The sequence below is a fragment of the Aristolochia californica genome, unplaced genomic scaffold (assembly GCF_029961685.1).
Source record: "Aristolochia californica isolate CCGP_79_NKW_82.1479 unplaced genomic scaffold, dmAriCali1.0.hap1 SCAF_12, whole genome shotgun sequence".
NCBI classification, from domain to species: domain Eukaryota; kingdom Viridiplantae; phylum Streptophyta; class Magnoliopsida; order Piperales; family Aristolochiaceae; genus Aristolochia; species Aristolochia californica.
Window position 1 is genome coordinate 14,803,609 of NW_027181793.1, and position 19,293 is coordinate 14,822,901.

A 19,293-nucleotide genomic window follows, 5' to 3' on the forward strand; every position below is an offset into this window, starting at 1 on the left:
AATTTAAAACATAAAAGTTGTAGAACGTTTTCTTGGAATTCCATATAATCTTGAATCATCTCCATCAGAGCTTGGATGAGAGAGTTATAACCATATTACGAATCAATGTCGAAACTGTCCAGAATCGTCCAATTAACTTCGTTTTACACTTAACGCTTCCATTTGCATCCTAAATCAAAATATAAGAATAATAAGTATATTTAGGCACCAAATAATTATAAAATCCTAAGAATTAAGGTATAAAAATATGACTTTTTTCATTCTCATCACCTTGACATGAATCAAGAATTCAAGAAGAAAAAAAAAATTGAAACCGTAAAGAGAGAATATGCAAAAAAAAAAAAACCAAATTTTACCTATCTCTTCATGGCAGAATTCCTTCTATACACAACTTCTTTAATGGATGACATAACTACTTGAATAGGGATCCTAACCTCCAAGCTCTGATACTATGTAGAAATTAGGACCCTATGAGAATGATTCTAGGTTAACGTGGAAGAAGAAGGACAGAAGAGAGAGAAGAGGGAGAAAGGAGAAGGACGTTAGAGAGGAGAGTTTGGATTTAGGGAAGGAGAGAATGCGTCAAGAGAGAAGAGGGATGGCTGGACTTTTTTCCAAAGAGAGGAAAAGGTTTGAATGCCTTACCTCTTAGCCAATGCTCTTATTTATAGTGTTACAAAGCTCTTAGGGTTATAACTCAATAGATTAAAAGACATACTAAGACAACGTATTTACATCTTCATGCCATCCTTATGGAACATACCATAAATAACCACTTTGCCACTCCTTTGACGTGTGGACTTCTAGCCTTGAGCTTGTGGGCTTGAGCCCATCTTCCAACAAAGGACAAGGTGAGCTTAGCTGCCTTCCACTTGTTGGATGAAGCTCAACTTTGGTTCCATCAAGTGGAATTGAACCGCCTGGTCAGGGATTGGGAAGAGTTTAAAGAACTATGCACGATACGGTTCGGATCGCCAGCTTACAGCAACCCCTTTGGGGATTTGGTCTTGTTAAGATAGACCGATTCGGAGGAAGCATACCAGACTCTATTTTAGGAAAAATTAGCTCGAGCCAGCCACCTAGTTTGAAGAGACCAACATGTAAATCTGTAGACAGCAAGGCTTAATTATTCATTGAAGCTGGAGGCGGAGCTCCACGCGCCTACTGATTTGGGGCGAGCGATGAATTTAGCTCGGGCAATGGAAGCATGACAGCACAATCAAAATAGGAGTGGTTGGCAAGGGTGGAGAACCATTGCACCTAGGCGGCAAGGGGGGAGGAATTATTTGCCTCCAGTGACAGGGCCACCAGTGCCACCACCCAAACCTACGACTAGTCATACTATGGCAGCAGCCCTAGAATTAGCAACTCACCACCCCCATATATTAGAAAATTAACCGGGATGGAAATGGTTGACCGAAGAATGAAGAACCTCTGCTATAATTGTGATGAACAATTACCAGGCTGGCCACCAATGTAAAAGATTGTTTTGATTGGAGTTGGAAGCATGGGCAGAGGAAGAAGAACCACCTGAGGATACTCCAGAGGAGGCCGAACCAGAAATCTCCTCACATGCCATTACCGGACAGAAGTCGGCCAAAACCATGCAAGTGTGAGCCAAGGTTACTGACCAAGAATTGGTGGGGTTAGAGGACTCGGGCAGCACACACAACATCCTCAGCGTGACAGCGGCAAAACACCTCCAACTTGGGATCCAACCTCACCCAATTGCCCCAGTTTCAGTTGCCAATGGTGAGAAGGTTCCAAGCTATAGGGTCAGCAAGGAGGTACAATTTTCCATTGGTAACACTTACTTTACTACTGAATTTTTTGTCATTCTTCTCGCCAAATTTGATATGGTGTTCGGGGTTAAGTGGTTGCAAACATTAGGCCCAATTTTGTGGGACTTCTCAATGTTAACAATGAGCTTTGTGTCGGAAGGCAAACCAGTGTTGTTAAGGGACGATCATGCTACAGCTGCCCCCCATGTCCACCTATTACACAAGCAGCAACCACCGGCCAGGAACATGGACAAGTTACTAGAGGAGTTCATCAACTTGTTTCGGGAGTTGTCCGGGCTCCCCCCATTGAGGCACTATGACCACCGGATTTGTTTAAAATCCGGATCAGAAGCAGTGGTGGTTTGACCCTACAGGCATCCACACCTTTAGAAAGATGAAATTGAATGGCAGTGCAAGACCATGCTGGAACAGGGCTTTATCCGTAGCAGTCATTCCCCGTTTTCTTCGCCGGTTATACTAGTTAAGAAACATGATGGCACATGGTGGTTTTGTGTGGACTACAGGGAGCTCAATGCAAAAACCATCAAAGACAAGTTTCCCATACCATTGGTGGATGAGCTCTTTGACGAAATGCATGGATCAACAATTTTTACCAAGCTGGATTTGAGATCAGGCTATCACCTAATCAAAATGCATCTGCCAGATATCAAGAAAACCGCATTCCGTACTCACCATGGACACTTCGAATTCGTGGTGATGCCTTTTGGGTTATCCAACGCATCATCCACCTTTCAAGTTTTGATGAATGTGGTATTCTGTGATTATCTCCACAAATTTGTATTGGTTTTCTTTGATGATATTCTTATTTACAGCAAATCAAGAGCACAACATTTCGAAGACTTATGGCTTGTTTTCCAACTCCTCCGAGCACATCACCTCTTCGTCAAACGCTCCAAATGTTCCTTTGGGGAAGGCCCAAGTCACCTATCTTGGCCACATCATTTCAGCAGAGGGCGTCACAGTCGACCTAGAAAAAATTATAGCAATCACCAACAGGCCTCAACTGCACAACATTTCGGCCTTAAGAGGATTTTTGGGGCTAGCGGGCTATTATCAAAAATTTATATAGAATTACGGTCCACTGGCCAGTCCATTGACTAATCTTCTCAAGTGCAACGCCTTCGTTTGGGAGGAGGAAGCAACAGAATCTTTCATGGCAGTCAAATAGGCTTTAGCTTCCACTCCAGTCCTGCAATTACCAGACTTTGAGGCCCTATTTGTAGTGGAGTGTGACGCTTTAGGGGGCGGTATTGGGGCCGTACTACAACAAGCACAGTACCCCATTGCATATTTTAGTCAGCAACTAGCAGCACATCACTAGAAATTACCCGCTTATGAGCGCGAGTTGATTGGGTTGGCCAAGGCAGTTCAACACTGGTGGCCCTACTTGTGGGGACACACTTTCCTCATTCGCACTGACCACTACATCCTCAAATTTCAAGTAGTACAGGGCATATCGACGTCTCCACAGCAACACTGGATTAGCAAATTATTGGGGTTTGACTTCACAGTGGAACACAAGCCGGGCAAATTGAACAAGGTGGTTGATGCCTTATCTCGACGTCTGGAGGAATCGCAATAAGCCTATGCGGTTAGCCAGCCAAGATCTCTCTTGCTCGATTCCATTAAAGAGGACCAACGGACTAAACTCATGAGGGCATTCAAAATACGCTACATCGGATCAAGGCCGATTTTTACTGGCAATTCATGAAGTTCGCAATTGTTAAGTACGTCACCTCGTGCCCTACCCGTCAACGCAACAAGGCTGAACATTTATCACCAACGGGTGTCCTTCAACCACTCTCCCTCACAGGTTTGGGTTGATCTTTCCATGGACTTCATTGATGGCCTTCCCAAAGCTTCCGGCAAATTCGTCCTCTTGGTGGTGTTTGACAGATTCTCAAAGTATGCTCACTTTATCCCGTTGGCTCCTCCGTATACGGCTTCATGCGTCACTCGAGTGTTTTTTGACAATATTGTTCGTTTGCATGCATTCCGGAGTCCATTGTGAGCGATCGTGATGCGGTCTTCACCAGCCACTTTTGGAGAGGGCTCTTCCGATTATGTGATACCAAGCTAATTTTTTCCTCTTCCTATCACCCGCAATCTAATGGGCAGACTAAGATTGTTAACCACATATTAGAAATGTACTTATGGTGCTTCATGGGCGACTGCCCACAACGGTTGCTGGAATGGCTCCCTTGGGCCGAATATTGCTACAATACATCCTTCCATACCGCCTTGTAAGCCATGCCATTCAAGGTCCTCTACGGCAGGGATCTACCCAGGTTGTTGTCCTATATGGCCGGTTCCACCTGAGTTGACACCCTTGACCAGGCACTGCTGAACCGTGATCAGGTACTTCAAGCAGCAACCCAACGTCTCCAGCAAGCTCAGGCCAGGATGAAAGGTTACTATGACAAGGGCCACCGAGATGTGACATACAACCCCGGTGATTACGTGTGGCTTCGCCTACAACCCTACCGTCAACAATCTCTAGCTGCCCCCCGCCACAAGCTATCTCCCAAATTCTTTGGGCCATTTTCAGTTCTCCAGCGCATTGGCCAAGTGGCGTACCAGCTGCAACTTCCACCAGACGCTCAATTACACAACGTCTTTCATGTATCCCCCCGCAAACCCTTCAGGGGTCTAGCACCGCCTCCGCCTCCGTTCTTACCGCCAGTAAAGGAGGGGCGTGTTATTTTCTCTCCTGCCACAGCCTTGCAAGCCCGCCAACATCACAACAAGTGTGAGGTTCTCATCCAGTGGGCTGACTCAGATGCAGCGGTGGCCACATGGGAAGATGTGGAGACATTTAGCCGGGCCTATCCTACCTCTTGAGGACAAACTCTTTCTCCAAGGGGAGAGTGATGTTATGAACTCATAGCGAGCCATGTAATTCAGCAGCATCGTGGCTGAGTATCGAGTCCTTTAGTTATATTTCATTTTTATTTCAATCAGGAGTAAATATGCCTTAAGTGCATTTTTGTAATTTTTTCCCCTAAACTATGGTTGGCCAAAACAGGATCCCAAGTTCTCCTTGACCAGCTCAGGGTTGGAGTTCCCCATTGAGCTCTAGTTATCCCTCTAATCTCTCCTTCCTCACCTCCATCCCCTTTCGTTTTACAGAGCCACTCCCGGAACAGCAGCACAAACCCACTGGTTTCAAGTGGTGTGAGAGTTACCATTGCAGGCCGGACAGCACCTTGGGATGTTGTTGCTGGGTTTAGTCGGAAGAGCAGCAGGGAGGTTGCAGCCTTCCCGTGAGCAGAGCAGGGGACGGTGGGTTTAAGTGAGCCAGCCAACCAGGGAGGTGCTGCCGAATTTCCACCAAGAACAGCAGGGTGGGTACTGCTGCTCAGACCTCGCCAAGCCAGCAGTCCACTGCTGCTCTGCCGCCAGGCAAAACAGTGGTGGCCACCCTGTTCCACCGAGAGCAGCAGAGAGCCGCTGCCCAGATCTAACCAGAATCCAACAGCCTACGACTGCCACAGTGAGTGATACCCACTCCCAGCCATAGAACAGCAGTGAGCTACTGTTCAGACTGGGTTCTGCCCTGAACCCGCCCAGAACAGCGTGGATGACCCCACTCTATCAGCACTGGATCTACCCGTCCCACGTGTTACAAGATCTATGACTAGGGACCTTAACAGTGTTTGAAGGTTTAATTAAAGTTTATTTAATGATTTTATTTTCTAGGGAAGTGGTTTCCTTTAGAGAATTGAATCCTAAGGTGTAATTAATTTTAAAATTATAAATAGAAGAGTGCTGTAGTCTATAAACCTTAATATCTCTGTTTTTCCCTTGCAATTCTAATGGAAAAACAATTTTATAATCCCTTGAATTTTTTTAACATGAACTAATACATTTGGGGTATTATGGCATTTTATTTTGTCATATTATGTTATTATATTTCTTCCACTAAATCTTTGACCATTTTATTTTCAAAATCCTATAAACTCAATTCACCTCCATTTGGGCTTTAAACCAATTCGAACCTAAGACAACTTTTTTCACTACCATATGAACAGTAATGCACATAATCACATTGTTAACCTATGATATGCATTCTAATCAAAATTACAGGTCTCCGAAGCCAATAACATACGGCTGTTTTATCGGTATGCAAAATTAAACCTAGGCCCAAATGCAAACACATAAAACCCATAAACAGGTTCTGGCAACTTAGTTTACATAAGATCATCTATAACCACCAGGTGAGATCAATTGGACGAAGTCAAATAGATACTGCTATGTTTGTTGACGAGTAAAAAGAATATACAGCTTTTGAGATGTCCCGAGTGCTCCAATTAATGATGTAATCCGACAATGAAGAGAAACAAGAACAAAATAACTGGACAGCACCCGAGTCTCAGATACATGGCTTCAAAGACTGGAAAAGTATGTCCATAGTCACCATATTTTAGATCAAAACAATACAGAAAATAGCAGGTATCTGACTTTCCACGATCAGGCAACAAGCAGAAAATGAAGCTTTCCTGGTGTGCTTCATCATCTACTCCATTCCAGGTCGGGCTTCTGTGTGTACTCTGGATTCCGTTGCTTATTGACTCCAACTGTAGTAGGCAATGGATCAGTGGAGATTGTTGGATTTGTGACTCGGTTCCACCCCATGACGTAAGGTAAAGCAAACTGCAAATGAAACTTTATTAGAGAAGAGTTTTTGAAAACTCTCACTATGGTGTTGAAGGAAAAAGAGAAAAGATTCTGAGAACCCACACTGGGGTGTCAAAAGAAAAAAGAGAGTTTCTGAGGACCGTTTCTCTTTTGGGTTATCTTTTCCTTTTTTAACTGCTGAGCCCCCTCAACTATGCTGCGACTCCAACCCAAAACCTAAACCCCCCATGTGGGAATTGAACAAAAGGCTCACTCCACCATGCTCCACAATTTTACTCCAACAAACATGTAATCCTTAACCAAGGGTTCAGGTAAGATTACCCAATTACACATATTTTACTAAATTGAACTAGATACCTATTTCTGAAAAAAAAAAAAAAAATCTAGATAAGAGTAAATATCCTTCTATACCCAATTACTGATTATCCAGTTCTGAAGGGTATTTTTGTAATCAGCCTTCCCCATGTAAGAGTAAAAAAATAAACTATAATGAGTGACACTATTTTGGAGTTTTTCATCAAAGATATATTAATTAAAGAAAACTTTCAATTTAAAAAAAAAAAAGATTAACTCATTCAAAAACAAGATCATTATATGCTTAATTAACATTTTCACAAGTTTTTAGTAGTTCTTAACATTTATTATAGATTTTATACTTTTTTGATTTATCTTTCAAAATTTAATCTACTTATTTATTTGTTTACCAGTAGATATAGGGGTAAATAAACAGATAACAAAATCCCCTCACCTTTCCACATAAAATTGGTAACAAAATGGGAATAGGGTATCTGATTTTTATTCTTACTCATCTACAGCTCTATCCCCTTTTATAGTGAGATAGAATAAGAATAAGACAAGAAACAGTGATCATAATATGTAGTAGAAAAGTCTCATTTTATAGTTTCTGAAAAGACTGGTTCAGCAATACAGAGCGTCCATCTCACATCACACAAATGGAGACACTTTTCTTAGCAACCATTGCTATCGTTCATTTTTTTCTTAGTTCTTTCTTTTGGATCCTTGTTGTAGTATGAGTGGCATTTATCATAATTAAGTGAGTTAGTGGCATGAGTTATAATTATGATAGATTTTTCTACTAGAGTTTCTACCCTAAAACTGTAAGTATCAAGCTAAGGGGGAGAACATAAAACTGGTGCCCTAATTCCTCTCTTTCTCCTTCTTCTTTCTTCCTTCAAGTGCCTAACCTTCTCTCCTAAACTCTCCTCCCATTTCCTACTTTTTTCTCCTTCTTCTGCCCCTAAACCCTATTTGTTCTAAGAATGACACCCTAGAATCTAACATGGTACCAGAGCAGCGATACTAGGGTTTTACATAAAGCTACTCCTAAAGTATTTAAAGTGTGCAAAAGAGTTTTTTTCCATCCATTGAAGGAAACAAGGTGCTGGATTTTTCAAATTCCAACAAGGTTCTAAATCAGACAAATGGTTCCTAATCCTTGAAGCTCGTTTTAATTCATCCAAAACCAAGTCCTAAACATTCCAATTTCGTTTTAGCCTCAATCTCTATGATTTGGTGAAACACAAACCTCTTCAGAGTCATGTATGGCTGAATTCCGAATTTTTTTGTAAACAATTATGTCTCAATTGTTTAGCCATGAATTTGATGCCAAAAATTCAGGTATTTAAACGCGAACACTCCCTTTTATTACTGGATTAAATCTCCCCTTTTTCAATGCAAAATTTAATTTCCAAATCAATGAAACCCTCAAGTAAGGTTTGAAGTTAATTGTTGAAGGAAAAGTGTTTGCTCAGCCTTCAATCCCCACCTTTAAGAATGTTGTTTTCATGGGTTAATCATCAATTGTTCAGCATTGATTCAATTTCGAATTTTGCATGTTTAGTTAATATATGAAGTCATATTTTTCATAGGGTTATTCTATATCTGTTCAGCCATACCTTGTGAATTTGTGTTGATTCTAATTTTGAGATCGTGTTTACCTTGCTAATATCTGGAGTTAATTACAAAATAGAGTGTTTGTAATTGATCTAACATCGCAAAAATCTCAAGTAATTCTTCTTGTTCCTCATCATATGCTGATTTCAGCAAGCATGATCCCTTGAGAATCACTAAATTCCTCTTAGAAGTTTTGAGTAACTACTTGTCATGGTCTCAATCTATCAAACATTTTCTGATTACTAGAGACATTGTTGGACATATAAACCAGCCAACTATGCGCGATGAACCTTCCTATCACAAATGGTCGAAGGAAAATACCTTAGTTATCCATTGGCTAAAAAAAGCACAGAAGAACAAGTTGCAAATAATGTTGTTCACTTCGAAACAACTAAGGAGATTTGGGACACATTTCTTGAACTATATTCTACTCCTAACCTTTATCAAAAAACAAAATTCTACTCCTAACATTCTTCAAAAGATTTATGATAAAATTCAGGAGATGTACATGATAAAGCATAAAGACAGCCTTCATGAATACATTGTCAGATTCAGAGGTCTATTACAGAAATGGAAGGTTACTCAAACTTACTTAACAGTTATTGCAACTCAAGAAAAGCAAAGAGAAGATCCGGTCTCAACCATATGCCTTGCAAATCTACAAACTTACATGGATGTTGCAAAGTCAGAGATACTTAGTTCTATAGTCAGACCTTCTTTCAATGATGTGTGGTGCTACCATGCTTAGGATTCAAGTTAAGGGATCCTCAACTCAACAAGAACAAGTAGAGAAATTAGTAATGTTCTCCTAAGGGGGAGCAACAGCCATGGAAAAGGTAGGTGGAAAATCTTATGGTAGAGAGAGAGGAAGAATTGAGGGTGAACCGACTTCCAACTCCCAAAACTTTACTCAGAATAGAAAGTGTGCTTTCTGTGATTTACACAATCATCTGGTTGAAAATGCTGGAATCTATATGGTAAACTGGAGTTTTTCAAGTCTAATCAAACCTCAACTACTACCATAACAGCCCCACAAAGTATTAGCATTGATCATCCCAAATGTATACATGGTTCTTACAGAAGAAGATTATGACTTATTTCAGAAATTTAAGAACATGATGGCTCCCATTATTCAGTACGCAGATGATACCATCATTTTTGGAGTCGACAACATTGATAGTGCAAGAAATATTAAAGCTGTGTTGGGACTCTTTGAGTTAGCCTCTGGTCAGAAAGTAAATTGGGGAAAGACTTCTCTCATGGGCTTCAATGTTAGCCCTGAGTTTCTTACTGAAATGGCAAGTATATTTGGCTGCACAACAAGCCACCTACCTGCAACATATCTTGGTTTACCTCTTTACAATGGGCATGTATGCAAGAGTATTTGGAATCCGGTTGTTGAAAAAATTGAATCCCGCCTTGCATAATGGAATGGGCGTCTACTTAGTAAAGTGGGGAGGTTCATCCTTCTCAAGTATTGCATAGCAGGAATCCCCAATTATGCCCTGTACTTCATGCCTTGTCCTGTTGCAATTTGTAAGGCTATGGATAGGCTAAAAAGAAGATTCCTATGGAGGGGATCAAGTGATGCTTTTAAGTACCATTTGGTTAGTTAGGATGAGGTATGCAAGCCAAAGAATATGGGCGGCCTGGGAATCCGGAAATCAAGGGATATGAATCAAGCGTTGCAGCTAAAATGGCTATGGAAGTTCAATACCCACTCTTCAAATCTTTGGAAGGAAATGTTTCTCGCTAAGCTGGGTGGGGTCCCTCATTGGTGGATGTCTGGTGGGAATCGAAGAGGACTTTCCTCAATATGAGGAGCTCTATACTTTCTGCTTCCAAAATTTCACTCTGCAAGTAGATTCTATGTGGCCAATGGCAGATCGCTCAAGTTTTGGGAAGACTTGTAGATAGGGTAGGAGCCTCTACAGGCTGCATTCAGAAGTCTCTTTCTCCTCACGTCTCGCAGAGATATTTCAGTAGCAGAAGCTTTTGAGTGGGGGGGGTGTATGTGCCTCCATCCTAGAAGGGGTCTCTCGGATGGTGAGGCTTTGGAGGCTAGTCGTTTGATGGACCTTGTTGCTTCGTTTAAAATTCGTCCTTTGGAGGCCGACAAGCTCATTTGGTGGCCGGATAAAAGGGTTCTTTCACGGTCTCATCCACATATGGCTTCTTAAATGGCGGTAATTCGTCTTGGAGGGAGGATGAGATCAACTTTGTATGGCATTTATGTGCCCCTCCAAATATTAAATTCTTCATGTGGAGTGCCTATCAAGGCAAGATTCTCTCGGTTGCCGTGTTGAGAAGAAGAGGACACCCCTCCATTGATCCCTTGTGCCCATTCTGCAACTCTGACGCTGAAACTACAAGCCACATTCTACTTCAATGCATGTTCTCTTGGAAGGTGTGGACCAGCATTCTTGGAAAGTTTGGGTTACAATTCTACATGGCGGCTGATCTACTCTCGTTCAGTAAATCTCTCATTGGTACCCCTCTGCCTAGCCTTGGAAAACTGATGGTCTCTGCCTGTGCCAATTTCATACCGTGGGGGCTTTGGAATGACCGCACTAGAAGACGTTTTGATGCAAAATGCAAATCTTCAGATCGGGTTGCGGACCGAGTGGTAGGACATATATCAACTTGGCTTTTGACCAAGAAAGCCTTCTCTCCCCATCTGGGCTCCTCTATTCGTGAAAACTAGAGAAATTTGGCTATGATGCACAATGGGAAAAAGCTTCCGGTCATCCAAGAATGGACTCCTCCCGATCCAGGTTATCTCGAATTAAACTTTGATGGCTCGTCTCTTGGTAACCCTGGGATTTCTAGTTTCGGAGGAGTTATTTCAGATCATTTCGGTAATCAGCTTTTCACTAATGGTGGCCCTCTTGGTATATCTAACTCTACGTCTGCAGAGTTATATGGTCTCCTCTCCGATCTCCGTGTCTTCGGAGATAAATGCAGTGGGCCTCTTCATATCAAAAGTGACTCAAAAGTGGTTATAGGCTGGTGTGAGAATACACCCTCCCCCATGGAGACATTGGGATGAAATTTTAGAAATTACCTCAATTGTTTCTTGTATTTGGACTCATATTCCGAGATCCGCAAATTCGGCGGCATAAGTGCTTGTCAGGCAGGGTGCTACCCTACAATCGTTGGTTGTAAGGGATATGCTCTCCCAAATTTTGTAATTTCTCTCGTTTTTATTATTACATCTTTATCAAAAACAAAACATGATGGCTCCACCTCCAAGTGCCACTATAGCTACTATTGCTACTACCAATACATTCTCCTTTGTTTCATGTTCTAGTCCTCCATCCTAGATCATGGACTATGGTGCCTCTAAACATCTTACTAGTAAAATAGATAACATATCTTCCTTGACCCCTTGTACTACAGACCAATAAGTATCTATTGGAAATGGACCCCAAACTAAAAGTTCAGGGTACTAGTACATCCACTTTATCTCCCTCTCTTTCGCTTTCTAATCTTTTATTCGTACCTCAACTCTCACTTAGTTTTATGTCTATTAGCCACTTAACAAAAAGATTTAATTACTTTGTTACCTTTTCTTCCTTATCACTGTGTTTTTTAGGACATCAAGACAAAGCAGGTGATTGGTGGCGGCTATGAGAGAGGTCTTTGTAGAAGAGCAGGTATAGAAGAGTCTTACATGGCTCTCACAACAAGAAATCTCACAAAGCCAAAATTAATATGGTGGAATCTTACATAAGTCTCACAAAAGAGTCTTAATTAAAAAGTGTTTTAGCTATATTAGTCTTCTTTTTTTTTTAAAAATATGTATTTATATTAACAAGATAAAATTTACAAAGGATGAGGGAGCAGATCCCTTACAACAAGAGATTACAGGGAGGCTTCCTCCTTGGCAAGCACATCAGCTGCCGAATTGGCAGATCTCGGAACGTGAGACCAAATACAAGAAAATGATGATGCAATATCTAAAATCTCTTGAAATATGTCCCAATGCCTCCACGGAGGAAGGGAATTACGCTGGCACCAACCAATCACTACCTTGGAGTCCCCTTGTGGATAGGCCCACTGCAGTTGTCTCTGAACACACGAAGCCCATTAAGAAGGCCATGTAACTCTGACGACGTAGAGTCTGAGATGCCTAACGGACCAGCAAAAGTGAAACACTGATTTCCAGATGAATCCGAAATCACACTCCCCAAAACCAGCGATCCCCGGATTGCCAAGAGAAGAACCATCAAAATTCAATTTTAAGTATCCAACCTCCGGGGGAGTCCACTCCTTCATTACTTGAACCTTGGTCCCAATATGCATCCTTGCCAAATTACTCCAGTTATCTCGAAAGGAGGTGCCTTTGAAAGAGCCAAAAGGCTTTTTAGTCAAAAGCCAGGTGGATATTTGCCTTGTCACTCATTTTTTTTTTTTCATTTGAATATTATTTGCCCTATCACTCTATCAGCTACTCTAGCCTCAAATTCACTTTTAGCATCGAACCGCCTTCTATTCCGTTCATTCCAAAGCCCCCATGGAACGAAACTAGCGCAAGCTGAGATTATCAATTTATCGAGACCAGGAAGGGGATAGCCAATGATCGACTTGCAAAAACCGATCAGATCAGTAGATATACAGAATTGCATCTCCAACTTGCATAGAATAGAGGTCCACACATTCTATGAGAATTGACATAGAAGAAGAGTATGACTGGCGGATTCAGCTTCATTGTTGCAAAAAGGACAGTGGGTCTATAGATGGGTGACCTCTTCTTCGGAGCACATCAACAGTAAGAATTTTACTTTGGCAGGCACGCCACATGAAGAATTTTATCTTTGGAGGGGCACATAGATGCCAAACGAAGTAGATATCATGCTCACTTTGCGTCGGATCCCAACCATTGATGTATCTGTATGCCGATGAAATTGAGAATTTTCCGCTTTTGTCAGGCCACCAAATAAGTTGGCCTACATTGGAAGGCCTTATTCTGACATGATTCAAAGAGTCAAATAAACTGCTTGCTTCCATAGCCTCCGTGTCTGATAGACCCCTTCGGGGATGTAGGTTCATACCACCCCCCTCAAATACATCGGCTACTGAAAAAGCTATATTAGTCTTCTATTTATGTTCAATTGTTCTAGAACTTATCTTTTAGTATTTAACTTAGGGTGTAACTGAGACAAAAGTAGTTTAATTATAATGTACTTGTTTCCTCTATTACAAATAGAGGCTCATTGTACTCAAATTACAACAAGCTAGTGATGTAATAGAGGGGGTTTTGTAATCTAACCCAATCAACCCATAGAGATAATGTGATCCTTTTTTATTTATCACCTCTAGTAGTTTAGGTTCGTATTTTGCCTTTTTCTTCCTTTCTTGTCCCAATATCAGTTGTTTCCTTGGCGTTCGTACCTCCACGTTGAACTTTTCATATTGCAAATTATATACTGACGGAAAGATATTTGAGAGGATCGAACAGTAGCAGAAAGCTTCAATTTTTTAGGTGTTTTATGCCATCAAGAACAAGACTTTATTTGAAGAATTTACATGTCAAAAGAAAGACCTATAATTATATTTTCTAACCCATCAAACCAATTCTTAATTTGATATTTTTAGAGGGAGATTAATATTGGAAGAGTCGATGGTCATGCTGGCCAAAGAAGAAAGAATACAGATTCGGCCAAAATGTAGAGTCCTAAATCTATCAGATTTTTTTTCTCAAAAGAAGTATGTATTATGAAGAAATATCATACTTTAATGAAATATATAGAACTCTAGTTTCAGAATGATCAATTTTCCATGTCAATCTGATCTATATGGAGGGAGATATTTTCATTGAAACCAGCAAAGTTCATGCAACAGAACGAAGCAAATCAAGTGGTTATAACATATCCAAGAACGAAGCTTTTTTTATCAAAATGGGTATCAAAGTAAAACTCTTTTAACCTCGTTTCTTGACCAATAAACCGTTTGTCATTCTAAGTTGCATTTTAAGAGATATCAATATCTAAAATACCAAAGGTTAGTTCTGGCAAAAATCTTTCCTCATTTTTTTCTCTCATATTATCTCTCCATGTATCGACATGAACTAGGTTTCCTTTTCTCTTAGAATCCTAGTATTTTAGCCAAATTTCTCTTCTAATCAAAGATTTTTTGTTAGACTTAATCACTCCATGATGTGCATGTTCAAGGTACACAATATCCCACTTCGATATTGTTTTCAAGTTTTGCATTTTTATTACTTGGTTGTGAATCTTCCGCATTGTCAACTACAAAAAATTGTAATCACCCCAAAAAATATATACTTGGTCAAATTTATTAAGTTATGCCGTTATGGTCTCCCCTAGTTTTTTTAAAAAAAAAATCACATTCTAGATTTGTTTGGAAGTATGAGTATTGCATAGTCGTCTCCTTCCGATTAGTGTTGTTTTCCTCTACCTAGAATTTTCAATTTATCATCTTGTATTTTCATTACTTCAAAACAATACCTAGACCCACTACCTAAAAAGTATTAGGAGTGTGCCTAACATCCAGCTCAAGTCTTTTGTTTTTTACCCAAAAAGTGATTTGTATTTTACCATTAAAAAGTGAGTTGTTTTTATGTTGTACCCTAAAGTTGGGCCGTTTTTCGCCTTTAAATTTGAGTAGAGTATGTTTTAGACTATGACCATTTTGACTAGTGTATGGAGTTTTGTCGTACGACTAAGAGTGATTTTCTTCTCCCATATTGTGTTTTGTCCAACCTAGGTCTCTATATCCTTTTTTTGTCCCCCGTTTGAAGGGGAGAAGTAGAGGAAGTACAAAAAATGGTATTTTGTTCTACATGTTGTGGTAATTTTTTTGTGACCAAAAATATTAAAGAGAGTGGAAGAACAAAAGATGAAAATTTTACATCTATGAAAAAAAATTAGCCAATGAAGATTAAAGACCAAGAATCTTTTTCATTACAAGCTGAAATTATAAAATTCAAGTTGAGGGGGAGTGTTGGAGAGCAAGTATGGAAGAATCTTACATGACTCTCACAATAAGATGTCTCACTTAACCAAAATTAATATGGTGGAATCTTACAAGATTCTCACAAGAGGAGGTTTCACAAAATAATCTCAGTTAAAGGTATTTTAGTTATGTTAATCTTCTATTTATGTTTATTTGTTCAATTATTTTTGGACTTATCTTTTAGTGTTTAATTGGGAAAATAGTAGTTTAATTGTAATTAGATTCTACTTGTTTCCTCCATTATAAATAAACGTCATTGTACTAAAATTATAACAAGTCAGTGAAGTATTTCCCTCTTCCAAAAATTCAACAGTCTCTACTTTATGGATCCAACAATTTTGATAGTCATAGCAACAACTGACAAAGAAGTCATACAATGGCACAACAGATTGGGTCATCCTTCCTTGTCAAGTTTGAAATTATTAGTCCCATTTTTAAAATATGTTTCTCAGTTATCTTGTGAGTTTTGTGAGCTTGGGAAGCATCACCATGCGGTGTTTCAGCCCATGCAAAACAATACAACGTCTAATTCTCGTTGATTCATTCAGATGTGTGGGGACCAATTAACGTCCCCAAAATTTCATAGTTCAAGTATTTTGTATTTTTGCAGATGATCATACAAGGGTTACTTGGTTATATTTGATGCAAGATAGTTGAGAAATGATTAGAGGATAATTTGTTATCTATCTTTAATTTTTTTTGTGCTATGGTTGGGACAGTTTCAAAGAAAAATTCAGATATTTATGTTTGATAATGCAAGAGAATATTTTTCTTCTCAGTTTTATAATTTATGGCAACAAAAAGGTATTATACATCAATCTTCTGGTGTGTACACTCCACAACATAAGGGTGTCTCAAAAAAGAAGAACGAGCATCTTGTTGAAGTTACGCGGACACTTATGTTGTCCATGAATGTCCCTCAGTTCTATTGGTCATATGCAGTTCTCACTACTTGTATTTTAAATAAACCGCATGTCTTCTAGTATATTACATGAAAGTTCACTATTCTCCAAGTTATTTCATGATTCGCCTGCTTTCTCATTACCTCCTCAAGTATTTGGGTGTATTATGTTTGTTCATAATTCGGGTCCTCACCAAAACAAGTTTAACGCTAGGGCTACTAAGTGTATTGTCCTAGGATACTCAAAAAATCAAAAAGGTTATGTGCGTTATTCACCTAGTCTCAAAAAGACCTTTGTCTCTGCTGACTTAACATTTTTTTAATATCAACCATATTTTCCATCTAGTTTTCCTCCAAGTTTTACACCTTTTGTAAGGATACCTAGGCCAATTGTTACATTGGATAACCAAGTGAAAGAAAATGGGGAGTCATCTTCCACATTAGAGACTACTCTGTCTCCTGACCAACCACTCACCTATGGAGTCTCCTGATGCTTTTGATGTACACTCTCCTCCATCTTCTCATATAGTTTTTGGCCCACCATATGACACTAGACCAATTTCCCTTCGTATAGAACCTCGGATCACCACTGCAAGACAACCATCCACATCGTGTCCCATTGCTAACTATGTTTCCACACACCGCAAACGTTGTATCATTCTTGGCTGCAGTGTCATCCTCCTCCATTCCTGATATGTAAGATGAGGCATTACTTGATCCTAGATAAAAGGCTGGCATGGATGAGGAGATTCATGCCATGTATAACCACCATAGTTGGGATTTTATTTCCCTTCCATCAACTAAAAGGGCAATGGGCTATAAATCACAAAAAGCAACACTCAATCTTATGGTATTGATTATGATGAGACCTTTTCTCTAATAGCCAAGATGAATTCCATAAGAGTTTTTGTTTCTTTAGCGGCCAATTCAAGTGGGTTATATATCAATTAGATGTTAAGAATGTGTTTCTCAATGGTAACCTATCAAAAGAGGTCTATATGTGCCAACCATCAAGTTGTGTGGTTGAGGGGGAGAAGGTGTGTCGCCTAAATAAGGCCATTTAGGAGTTGAAATAATTCCCTCATGCTTGTTTCGACAAATTTACTACTGTGATTATTTGCCTAGGTTCACAAAATGCGAAAGTGATCACTCTATATTTACGAAAAACCTACAAAAGGTATGATTCTTATAGTTGTTTATGTTGACAATATTATTATTGTTATTGGGGCTGATACTGAGGGTATTCAACAAACAAAAAATGACTTAAATAAAGAATTTCAAACCAAAGACCTAAGACACCTCAAAATATTTCCTGGGTATAGAAGTTTTGCAATTCAATCATGGCATTATCTTGTCTCAGAAGAAGTATTTCTTCGATTTATTAAAAGAAACCAGAATGCTTGGATGTAAGCCCATTGATTTTGGACAGTTCCAAAGTTTGGTTGAAAAATTAATTTATCTTTTTTTTTTATAAAGATGTATTAATAAAACGAGAGAAATTACAAAAGAAGAGGGAGCAAATCCCTTACAACCAGCAATTGTAGTGTAGCTCTCTGCTTGGCAAGCACATATGTTGCCGAATTTGTGGATCTCAGAATATGAGACCAAATATAAGATACAATTGAGGTAATTTCTAAAATCTCCCGAAAGGTATCCCAATGTCGCCACGTGGGAGGGGATGCACACTTACATCATCCAATGACCACCTTTGAGTCCCCTTTGATATGAAGAGGACCGCTGCACTAGTCTCTGAAAACACGAAGACCAGAGAGGAGGCCATGAAGCTCTGCAGACGTAGAGTCGGATATGCCTAGAGGGCCGACATATGAGAAAAGCTGGTTACCGGAATGATCTGAAATAACCCCTCTGAAACCAGAAATCCTAGGATTACCAAGAAAAGAGTCATCAAAGTTTAACTTAAGGTAACCCGGTTCAGGAGGAGACCATTCCTGCAAAATCGGGACCTTTGTCCCAGAGTGCATCATAGCCAGATTTCTCCAGTTTTCACGGATAGGGGTCATCAGTCAAGTACAAGACCCGATATATTTTATTTTGTGAGTGTCATCAATCAATTTATGCATCAACCCCGACAATCTCATTGGATAACACTGGACAGAGTACTCAGGTATCTAAAGAAAAATCCAAGTCAAGGATTATTATATAAATGTCGTGGACATACTAATATCGAGGGTTTTGCAAATGCAAATTGGGCTAGCTCTCCTGATGACAAAAAATCAACTTTCAGTTATTGTACAATTGTTGGAGGTAATTTAGTCACCTGGAGAAACAAAAAACAGAATATTGTAGCTAGGTCAAGTGCCGAAGCAGAATACAGGGTCATGGCTCATATAGTAAGAGAAATGTTATGGATAAAATACTTGATGTTAGAGCTCGGGTTTCAGACAACTAAGCCTATGCAACTCCATTGTGACAACCAAACAACCATTCACATTGCAACCAATCCAGTTTTTCATGAAAGAACCAAACACATTAAAATTGACTATCATTTTGTTTGAGAAAATTTGTGAGCAGGTGTCTTATCCATGCAGTATGTTCCTTCCAAGAACAAATTAGTAGATATTTTAACAAAAGTTATTTCTACAAGCTCCCTCTCAACTACATATACCAAGTTAGGGATATTTGATGTTTTTACACCAGCTCGAGGGGGAATGTTGAAGTAGTACGAGTGGCATCTATTGTAATTGAGTGAGTGAGTGAGTGAGTGAGTGAGTAGCATGAGTTGTAATTATGATAGATTTTATATTCCTTTTCTTTTTACTCGTATATTAGGGTTTCTACCTTAAAACTATTAGTATCAAGCTAAGAGGGAGGGCACAAATTCTCCATCTCCTTTCTTGCCTCACGTGCCAAGCCATCTCTCCTGAACTCTCTTCTCTCCTTTCCTCCTTCCTCCTCCTTCCTCCTCCTTCCTCTAAACCCTAATTGTTCTAAGCATGAAACCCTACGATTTAACATTCTTCAGAACAGTCTTATTAGTCAAGGAGATGCCTTCTCCTTTCACAAACCAGATTTTCTTTTTCTTTTTTGAAAACGATTCAC

The 19,293-nt window shown here is 39.7% G+C and overlaps 1 protein-coding gene across 1 annotated transcript in view; it reads right to left on the reverse strand.

The window, feature by feature from the left end:
• Nucleotides 1-6,036: 6,036 nt before the first annotated feature.
• Nucleotides 6,037-19,293, reverse strand: part of LOC137946366 (single-stranded DNA-binding protein WHY2, mitochondrial) — a 34,406-nt gene continuing 21,149 nt past the window's right edge. Inside the window, exon 8 of the mRNA XM_068792635.1 lies at nucleotides 6,037-6,455. Coding sequence (XP_068648736.1) covers nucleotides 6,315-6,455 — 141 coding nt within the window. The 3' untranslated portion in view covers nucleotides 6,037-6,314. The remainder of the gene's footprint in view (nucleotides 6,456-19,293) is intronic.